At 44.5% G+C, this 11,209-nt stretch overlaps 1 protein-coding gene across 1 annotated transcript; it reads right to left on the bottom strand.

Annotated features, from left to right (window-relative positions):
• Nucleotides 1–509: 509 nt before the first annotated feature.
• On the bottom strand, nt 510–3,282 carry LOC123170473 (uncharacterized). The gene is made up of 5 exons (XM_044588339.1): nt 3,147–3,282; nt 2,137–2,253; nt 1,718–2,024; nt 1,133–1,314; nt 510–1,016 (listed from the first exon to the last, which is right to left on the bottom strand). The coding sequence occupies exons 2-5, from the start codon at nt 2,248–2,250 to the stop codon at nt 753–755; spliced, it is 867 nt and encodes a 288-aa protein (XP_044444274.1). The 5' UTR covers nt 2,251–2,253; nt 3,147–3,282; the 3' UTR covers nt 510–752.
• Between the last annotated feature and the right edge of the window lie 7,927 nt (nt 3,283–11,209).

Here is an 11,209-nt window from a genome sequence, read left to right as displayed (position 1 = left end):
GTTTGACGCTGATGGATGCGAGAAGAATGTGAATGTCATCAGGCACGTGCCCGAAGGAGGTAAGATGGTCGTCTGAGTTTCACATTGATCAAAGCAAAAAAATTGTCATCATTTTGGTTGATGTTGTTAGGCGTAGAAGTGTCATTTTGGGTGATGTATGAGTTGGTCGAATGAGTGTTCGTTGCACAATTATGGGGCTGTTGGCCTAATGTAATATGTTCAAGTATGCTTTTGGGGAACAAAGTATCAACCGCAAAGTTCCGTTTGGATGGTTGTATTAGGTAAATGTATGTGTGCAATGAATCCCCTGTGAAGATTGTCATCCAGAGTAAAAGGAAACATTCCAGTAAGTCGGGATATTCACAACATTTTTGTTATTACCACTGAAACACAATGCTAATTCAGGATAAATTTTTTGTCATCATGACATACAGGAGTATGACACAATACGAAAGTGTAGCAGGTTGAAGTATCGAGGCACTACAGCGCAGCACACAACTTTAGATATATGTTTCGACACATGTAAACGATTCAAAGTTGAGTTACTGAACATTACAAATATAGAGGATGGTCTGCAACACATGACAGATTTTCAAAAGTTCAGCGTCTAAAGATTAAGGAGCGGTACCCAAATCTAGATAGTCGGTAAACCATTCAAAATATAATTCTCCATACATCCGACAATGGAGTTCAACAGTTACGAAGGGCGATATCCAGCAGCTTGCTCTCAAATCATTACCATATGGCCAATTCTAGGCTATGATGGTAATCCATACCTTCATTGTTGAGGTGTCATCGTCTGTTTCAAAGCAAATTGCCACAACATCATCTACATTCAAGCGCATGGTATTGGCATATGCCCGGAACCCGCCGTGTATGACCATCCGGTCATCATGGGTCTTCTTGAATGTAGATTCCATCTGAGTGTGTCGTCCATCCAGCAGCAAAAGTGTACCTTCTCCTTGCAAAGGTCCTGTCTTGTTCTCAATCTGATGAATGACTCGCTTCGGAATCCTCTGCCAATGCAACATATCAGAAAGCAGATGATGTACACGAAGCCGTACAGGTAATGATATGATACTAGCATAATATACATCAGAAAACTTGAGAACAAGTAGTATAAACCACTAACCAAGTATCCACCTTCTACATCACAAGTTGAGAGCTTGTGAACAAAGATGCAGCAAGGAAGTCTTGAAAAGGAAAACGCGCACTTGATCATCCTCTTCATCTCAGGATATTCTAGCCTTTGTCCCCTTGTATAGATACATTCATCAATACATTGCCGCTTTTCAATGCTAAGTCCTTCCATAGCTTCATATATTAAGATGTGAAGTACATAGAAGAATAAAAATCAGTTTGGCAGCAATCATGGGAGAGTAATAATAATGACTGAATACAGACCAAAAGATGCAAATTCTAGTTATGTGTTTAGATGCAGAGTTTTATATTTATAAATCTAATGTACGCATAGCCATTAATAGTTAATATTCGACGAGATACAGTACAGAAGATCATAGGTCTAGCTGTCAGTGTACAATTTTTAGATCACAATGAATTTTCGACATGTCACCATTGAGATGTTGTTCAGATATACATCAGGGGACAGAATACAATATGATCAATCATAGAATGAGCACTCAAAACTTCTTAGTGTTTCAAAACCTATAGTCAAAACAATGGCATATCATAAAGAACGCGTGTGTGTCAAGCTCACCGATATAGGGTAGAGGGACTTGCACAATGCCATCTCTTTCAATATCCACAAAGAATGTGAACACACTGGGAGGCATATATATGTGGATCACATATCCTGGACTTACAGCATAAGTATCATTCAAGTCATTCCATCCAGGACCATAGATCTTGATTGCTGTCTCAGTACATTCAAACTTGACCTCAAACTGAATCCCTTCACGGGTTACCATGACTGGGTCCCAGATCTTCATGTTTTGCCGGGTTGCTTCATATTCCTCATGTTCAATGTAGGCAGCTAGAACATGGCGAATAGCACAAGGAATATACTGCCAATAAGCATCATTATTATAAAGAAGAGGAACCAAATTAGTACATCATCCAGCGGGCATTATACTTTTTTCTAGGTAGGCAATGGCAAAAAAGATGTTGCAACCGTACCATTCCATCCCAGAAATAGCAGTAATGGCCTGTCATCTTTATCCTCAAGTCCCGAGCCGCTCCTTGACCATCACGACATATGGCGATTGGATGCTTGCACACAGGACAAGCCATCGCCTATAAAGTAAGAAATGATACACATGGGGCTTGTTATTATCACTGCATGTATGTATTGATGGCACGTAGCTGCCAATCGTTTTTGCAATAAAAAAAGTTTGCTGGACATCAAACATTGTAGGTTGAATATATATATATATATTCAGTACAAGCTGATTATCTAGCAGAAATAATCAAGATAATGTGTTATGGAGCCTTTTAACATATCAAGGCTGAACAACAAACTTTATGCGATTCATGAGACACTGTCATAATAATAGGTTCAGAAATAATTGATGCCTTTCAGTGTCGGACATAATCTATAATACATTTTTATATAAATAACCCCTAAGCTGATTTTGCGGTAGGATAGATGATCAACATTGTTGCGTTACTGAGCCTTCATGTCATCAAGGCGGCAACAAGGATCCGTCAGTGAATCAACAGTTTCTTGCCTAAAGCCAGGTTCAGTAATGGGAGCTGTACTTTGGCGATAATCCATCCCAATGAAAGAAGATACAAAACTAATGCGAAGATAAAGCACAAGCAGGGCCGTTTGGATCATATATAGGAGCCTGGTTCACGGCTCCGCGGAAAAATCCATCCCGAATGGTTCAGATCCTACGATACTAATGTATTTTGTGTGTGTTGGAAGCCAAGCAAATCGCCGGCCGATGCACTGACGCCAACCCCCACGCCCTCCCCCCTGCGCTCGTATGCCCACCGCATCCACCGCGACACAGTGACGCAACAAATGCCGGCACAACCATCTCCGACAGCAAGAATCGTCGCCCCCGACGAGATCCTTGCCCTTTACCCAAACTCGCTCTGTTATTTCCTGTTGCAGAGGGGATGCTATATGTCGACGAACGCATTGCAAGTATCGAACCAGTAGAGTAGTTGACCATACATACCTTGGCTCAATCCGTCTGTAGCTCCCGCCCAGATCCGACGAAAAGAGACGCCGCGGACTGCTGTCCGCCGCCGCCGCCCACGAAGTGAAGAAGAAGTCGCTCGATCCCCCCGCGGTCTCCTGTTCGCTCTTTTTTTACTCCATCATACATAGCTTTCTGATTAGTGTATGACATCGTGGGGATGCACTGACCGGCCCCAGCTGCCATTGTCTTTACAGCATCCTACGGTTTGTGCTAGTGACTAACGGTACCCATCGTCTCATTTACCCATTTTGAGGTTTGTGCTATGACATGGTGGGCATACATGCACCGGACCCACATTTCATTCTCATTCAAGCATCGCGCGCTGTGTGCTATTGACTCACGGGATTCACCGCCCCAGCGACCCAATGATGGCTTAGATGGAGGCAGGTGAGCGTTGAATGCACCCAAACTGTAGCAAATGGGACGAGGTTTACGGTCTCGCCAGCCCACTTGTCAGTCTGTTGAACCTAGAGTTGACCAATTGGATTAAACACTCCGCGTATGGTGTATGGCGCGGGCCAGATCTCGCGGCAGGGCGCGGCGCTCGATGCCATTCGTGGTAGCGCACCACCGAATCCGTAGCAATGTTCAAGGTGGTGCGGGCTGGTGGTGCCGTCAGTGTCCGTGCTTCCAGATGCGCCTTGGCATCGCGTCCGGCATCGGGGGTTGCGGATGGCCTGATCACGTCTGTATAGGGAGCACGCATCAGCATTGACCCATGTGACTGTGCGGCGGCACTCGATTTGAGAGGATCACACGATGGCCTCTCCAAGTGACGGTGGCAATAGCTCGGTAACCCCCCCCCTCTGCATTATGGCAACGATAGAGGCCCCTTTGGTGCTCTGTGCATTCCGAAAGAGAACGGAACATGGTGCGGGGGTGGGGGTGGGCTTCAGTCATCACGTGCGTCATTCGCGGCCATCGGTGTCTAGCTGGACATTGTCTAATTGTGTGCCTCGAATGTGGTAGGCAACCATGGCCGCTTTTGCAGGCATGGTTGATTGCGCGTGGGGTGACGGCATGCTTGCGGGTGTTGGTGGATCAGCCTGTCGTAGGAGCAGTTGAAGCACCGAGGTACATCAATCTAGATGCGCCTATTCCGTCGGCGGCTGTGCTTCTGGACGCACCTTGGTATCGCGTCCGGCGTCGGGGGAGTTGAACCACCGAGGTACATCAATCCGGATGCACCTATTCCGTCGGCTGCTGTGCTTCTGGACGCACCTTGGTATCGTGTCCGGCGTTGGGGGTCACGGATGGCTTGATCGTGTCTGGAGAGGGAGCGCGCATCAGTGCTAACCAGTGTGCCTGTGCAGCGGCGCTCGATTTGCGAGGATCCCACGGTGGCCTCTTCAAGCGGCGGTGGCAGTAGATCGGTATCCCTTTCCTATGTATTACGGCAACAAGCGATGCCTCTTGGTGCTCTGTGCATTGGAAACGGGAACGGAACATCGGTCCTTGTGGTTGCGGCCTTTGAGGGCTCGTATCGGAACATTTTTTGCTCATCTTTTTTATGCTTTGATTCGTTGAGATCGTGTGACGTTGCCCAACATTCGTGTATCTTGCCTCAGGTCCGTGTGGTGTGCGTTTGTATCGGAATCTTCGATTATGTGTTTGTGCTTTATAATATAAAGCAGTGCAAAACCCTTTTCCGAAAACCCATTGTACCAAATGGAATCCCAATGTAAGAGCATTCATTACTGCAAATATTAAGGTTTTCCAGGAATTTACGATAAGAATAAAACAGTAGTCATCCACACACAGATTCATACGCTACCTATGTTCATAATAAGATCATAAGAGCAGCATAGCTCAAACAACAAACTAATGAAAGCGAACAACTTTTTGTGCATAACGAGTTCCCATATTGCAAAAAAGGGTACATAACACATCATATGCTTTTCCCAGTGCCTGCATCATACGCATTGCGTCCGGCATCGTGGGGCGCGGATGGCCTAATCGCGTTTGTATAGGGAGCACGCATCAGTGTTTACCCATGTGGCAGTGCGGCGACACTCGTTTTGGGAGGATCCCACGGTGGCCTCTCCAAGCAGTGGTGGCAATAGCTCGGTAACCCATCCCCCTCCGTATTATGGCAACAACCGATGCCTCTTTGCTGCTCTGTGCATTCGCAAAGGGAACGGAACATGGTCCCGGGGTGGGGGGGGGTGGTCGGTGGTGGGCTTCAGTCGACACGTGCGTCGGTCACGGCCAACAGAGTGTAGCTGGAAACAGGTACGGGAACATCGGTCCTTGTGGTTGTGGCGTTTGCAGGCTCCTGTCGGAACATTTCTTGCTCATCTTTTTTATGCTTTGATTCGCTGAGATCGTGTGACGGTGCCCAGCATTCGTGTATGTTGCCTCAGGTCCGTGTGGTGTGCGTTTGTATCGGAATCTTCGATTATGTATTTGTGCTTTATAATATAAAGGAGTGGAAAACCATTGTACCAAACAGAATCCCAATGTAAGATCATTCATTACTGCAAATATTAAGGTTTTCCAGGAATTTACGATAAGAATAAAACAGTAGTCATCCACACACATATTCATACGCTACTTATGCTCATAACAAGATCATAAGAGCAGTATAGCTCAAACAACAGACTAATGAAAGCAAACAGCTTTTTGTGCATAACGAGTTCCAATATTGCAAAAAAGGGTACATAACACATCATATGTTTTTGTCAATGCCTACATCATACGCATCGCGTCCGGCATCGGGGGTCGCAGATGGCCTGATCGCGTTTGTATAGGGAGCACGCATAAGTGTTTACCCATGTGGCAGTGCGACAACGCTCAGTTTGGGAGGATCCCATGGTGGCCTCTCCAAGCAGTGGTGGCAATAGCTCGGTAACCCATCCCCCTCTGTATTATGGCAACGTCTGATGCCTCTTTCCTGCTCTGTGCATTCGGAAAGGGAACGGAACATGGTCCCGGGGTGGGAGGGGGCATCGGTGGTGGGCTTCAGTCGACACGTGCGTTGGTTGCGGCCATCAGAGTCTAGCTGGACATGGGCTAACCCATGTGGCTGTGCGGCGGCGCTCAGTCTGGGAGTATCCCAAGGTGGCCTTTTCAAGCGGCGGTGGCTATAGATCGGTATCAATCTCCCTCTGTATTATGGCAACAACCGATGCCTCTTGGCGCTCTGTGCATTCAAAACGGGAACGGAACATCGGTCCTTGTGGTTGCGGCCTTTGCCGGCTCCTATCGGAACATTTTTTGCTCATCCTTTTTATGCTTTGATTCGCTGAGGTCGTGTGACAGTGCCCATCATTCATGTATCTTGCCTCAGGTCCGTGTGGTGTGCGTTTGTATCGGATTCTTTTATTATGTGTTTGTGCTTTATAATATAAAGCAGTGGAAAACCCTTTTCCGGAAACTCATTGTAGCAAACGGAATCCCAATGTAAGAGCATTCATTGTAGCAAATATTACGGTTTTCCAGGAATTTATGATAAGAATAAAACAGTAGTCATCCACACACATATTCACACGTTACTTATGTTCATAACAAGATCATAAGAGCAATATAGCTCAAACAACAGACTAGTGAAAGCAAACAGTATTTTGTGCATAACGAGTTCACATATTGCAACAAAAGGGTACATAACGAATCATATTTTTTTCTGAATGCCTCCATCATATGCATCTCTGATAGCATCCATTTCACAAAGAAGCGCAAGCCTGATCAGTCGTCATCGATAGTCTCAATGAATTGCCTAGGTCGCACGCCACTGTTCCCCCTTAAGTGCATCAAGTCATACAGATAAAAAGGAGCGATGTCTGCGTTGCGGATCTGAAATCATCGTGAAAATTGCAAGCACATTTAGTAACGCAAAACAAAGGATGATGTACAAGAATACCACTGGGCAATTTAAAGCTTTAGCTAACCATGTCATGCTTGACGCGCGACCCATCAAAGTGCTTGTAGAAGTGGATGGTATGAAATCCCGTCAAGTGCCTGTACACAAATGGTCATGATGTGAAAATATCCAACATCGAATTGGTAACGAGCACTAATAACTAGAGGCATATGCAAATGTTATATAAATCATAACATGTATCACCTGGCTGTCATAGAAAATTTGTCGAAGTGGAATACAGGCTCGAGGCTGTCCCAATTGAAGTCCCAACCTTCAAATAATTCTGATGCACATTCTGATAGACCAGATTTGAGCTGGCTGCATATATCAAGGTGCAATTTTTCAAGCTGACCGCATGCTTGTGCGACCATGGATGGGTCATATATGATAATGGTGTTGTCAATGAAGTCAACAACATATGACACCCATGTGAAGTTGACGAGGCCATTCAGGAAAAGGTGCATTTTTTCATAAACCAAATGAACATGCAACAGGTGCAAAATATAACTCATCATTAATCTGAACGATTCCTTAATGAAATTATAACTTACAAATTTGCAACACGGGACGTCGTATGCTATGTTATCTCCAATGAACTGGTTTCGTATGCTGATATAGTTTGTTGGTTTGGACCACAGAGTACGCACGTCTGTTTGGGTAATACAAAATGAACTCATATCATGCACGTCGAATGTGCAATAATCAATTTCAGTCACATGCATTAAATATGACAGGAACGGGGGAAGATTCATATACCACAAAATCTGATTCGATGTAATGCCTGCTCCATGCTACTTCAAATACGTGATCTTCAGCTTGCAGTAGTCTTCTTATCAGAACATTGAGCATATCGTGGTCCATGTCTTGGTCCTTGCATGCATGACGCTTTATATGGTACCCTGATAACTCTATATATGACGGAGTATGATGCATGATCCACACACTGCAGATTAAAAGTGATATATTAGCATGTCTGTAACAAAATGATGCATTCAATTATAGCTTCAAAAGAAGATGTTACAAGTATAGATTCATAATCTTACCTCTCAAGCAGCTCCTTTTCGTTATTATCTGTCAACCATTTGTGGAAGTCAATGCACATAGCACGCTGATATTTAAGCGGAGCAACCACCCTTCTTTCTTTATCAGCCCAGCAAATGACCCGGGCCTTCTTCTTCACAATCGGTGAATCACTTACATCAAAGTCAAGAGGCTTGGCGTTTAGATTGATCTGGTCTGTGAATCGCGTCTCTCTCTGAAACATATAGCATTCCTGAATAACTTTGTTTGTCTTGCTAGGAGATCACTTCAGGGTTTGCTCTCCTATTACCCAGTCTCGCGGAATAAAACTGAAGACCTGCTTCTGGGGCGTGTGTACGCCCTTTGATGAGCTACCAGGAAGTTCATGGGGGCTATCTATTCCTAGATCAAATGATGGGGCATCGCATCCGTATGTTCTGTTACATTCGTATCTGACATTGTCTCTGTGAGTTGACATCTCATGGGATGGCTGGCAGAGCGTTAAGAATTTTCCTGATGACCGATCCGCATTTCTATCTTGCCCCCTGATACTACCGTCAATGATGTCATCAGGTTTTCGCCGCTTGCGTACTTTGAAGATGTCCATCTCTTTAGCGCCAGTCACCTCATATGCATCTGCCAAAGCATTTAGAAACACTTTGATCATGCACATAATAACGTGGTTTTTTTGTACGCACGCCTCATGAGGAGAGATGTATTACCTGATACACTTGTTTCATTTGAAATAAATTGAGACATACTGCCGTGGTCTCTTTTTGTACGTACGTCTTGAAGAAATGATATGACTGACTCTATTTTCATAGAAACCATCGTTGTATTATTCCCAACTATGTTTGACTTTGATGTAACACGCATTGATTTAGAGAACGCATATTGCGACATCTGATTTTGAAGCTCATAATATATCCGTTTGTGATGATGCCTTAACAACTTGTCACTCTGTTCAGAAGCCTATCATTGCAGGAAAGATAACACGCATCAGCATTCACAAGTATGCAATCTTAAAACCAATGCATAAGAATAACGGTTACGTTGATACACACCTTAAGTGGGTCATCGGGGAATAAGATAGAGAATGCAGCAAGACCATCATCCTGACTACCATCAGTAACTTTTTAGTATATGATAAGTGATTGATCTTTAAGCTGCATCGTTAACAAATAATGGTAAATTTGTTTGTGATACAGAAGGGTGTCTAAATTAGTACTACAAAATAGAAGATCACATGCTGGGAGAGACTACAGTAATACCGCATTACAAATGGACATACCTTTGCGGCACCAAAATCAGCATCATTCCGGTTATTGCATTGATTAGCTAATATACACTGTATCATGTCATGCATCCGATCTTTTGTGAAAAGAACTATTCTTGGCAATGTGTCATCTGGTAATGTGAATTCTCCGAGATCCAGGCTATCCAGGAATAGAATCTGCAAATGAATGGCACAAAAAACATGTTATTATACTGATAATAAGGATGTATGCATGATAGCAGATCGATAAAAACATGAAATTCGAACAGTGTGTCATCGTGCCTTCAGGAATAGTGTACACCCTGTCCTGATGGATATTGCCTTCTTCTTCATGGCTTTAACTTTGTACTTTGAAGCCGCTTCTATAATTTCTTCTACTACATACTCACTCCAGTTGAAGTTATGTAAAGAGTCTGGATCAGAGAGAGCTGGCCAATAGCCTAGTTTTGTGTAGTCATACTTTGTGGTCGGCGCAAGCAAATTTCCCATAACAAATACCACAAGTGCCGTCTTAAATGCGTCTACGGCATCCTTTTGCATTGGACCTAAATGCTCCTTCTCCAAGATCGCCTGCACTGCTTCCAGGCTTCTTCTTTCTTTGGTGTTCATTCCAAGACGAGACCTGACTTTGCTCACTACCTCTTCGGTCTGCTCAATCGTCGATTTCCGAACGTTCATACCCTTGCAAGGGAGCCCAAACACTTTGTTTACATCTGTTGCCCCAAATGGGAAAACTTTGTCCGGACCCAGCACGATTGCTCTTCTATCAGGATCCACATGCATCAGAAGAAACGACGAAAGTTTCAGGTTGAGCTTGGACATGTATGGGAACAGCAAAATTCCGCCCCATCCCATGGACTTCACAAATGTCCTGCTTTTCTTTGCTGAACTTCGATATGACATTGTAAATCACTCTAACAGAGCATCTTGAAGTGGTCCCTGCAGGGCCATCGCAGTTGATTTCACAATCCTGCTAATCCAAATCAACCGCCCCGCACTTTTCGGATTCGGAAGGTGCATCCATATCTAACCAGAAGAAAACAAACAAAATACTGGATTGATTAGCCGCAATGCTCCCCCTTAATCCTATGAATGTCATATAGACAGATATCATAGGCCAAAAAAAAAAGAAAATATCACAGATTGCTTTGTAATTGTATACGATAAACTAGGTTAACACGATTTTTAATGGCTACATAATTTTGTGGTGAATATGCAATAGATACGACCTGGAAGTAGATAAACGAAATCGGCTGTACTGCGTAATCCCGCCTTAGCGATTAACTAGCGGCGGGAGCGATAATCAAACGTCTGCCGAGTGTTCACTAGTACGAGGAGGACGATACCACACTTACAGCTTTACGGCCGACGGCGAGCTGCTGCTTCTCGTACCCCGCCGGCGATCCGCTTGCGTCTTCGGCAGGTCCAGCGAGCGTGCAGACCTTGGTCCGGTGTGCGCTACGCCGCCACCGCCATTATCGCCAGCGAGCCGTCGCTAGTAGTGTATGCCGAGCCTCTTTATTTTTCTAGATGAATCTGGAGCGCTCTAGTCTTGACTACCCATCCGTATCCCCTATATGCGTTGGTTTGGGCCGTGGGCTGGATATCGAGGTCGGATGGTATAAAAAATATATACATGGGCACAACACGCTCTACCATAAATGTACCATCTCCAACAAGGATATTGTCCAGACTAGTGTACCCGGAACATGTATGAGCGTGTCAATAGATTATATAAACGGTGTGTCGTGTATCGGGTTTATGTACCACGTCCAATTAGGGGTATATTCATTTTTTGTACACGTTACAAGTACTGTATAGTCATATGAATGTGAATGTACCACACGCAAGAGTACGCATGGGGAGCAGGTGGCCCGCCCTACC

This window comes from Triticum aestivum, chromosome 7D, assembly GCF_018294505.1.
Source record: "Triticum aestivum cultivar Chinese Spring chromosome 7D, IWGSC CS RefSeq v2.1, whole genome shotgun sequence".
Taxonomy (NCBI): Eukaryota; Viridiplantae; Streptophyta; class Magnoliopsida; order Poales; family Poaceae; genus Triticum; species Triticum aestivum.
The sequence above is the reverse complement of the archived record's forward strand: the minus strand, read 5'-3'. Positions and strand labels throughout refer to the sequence as shown.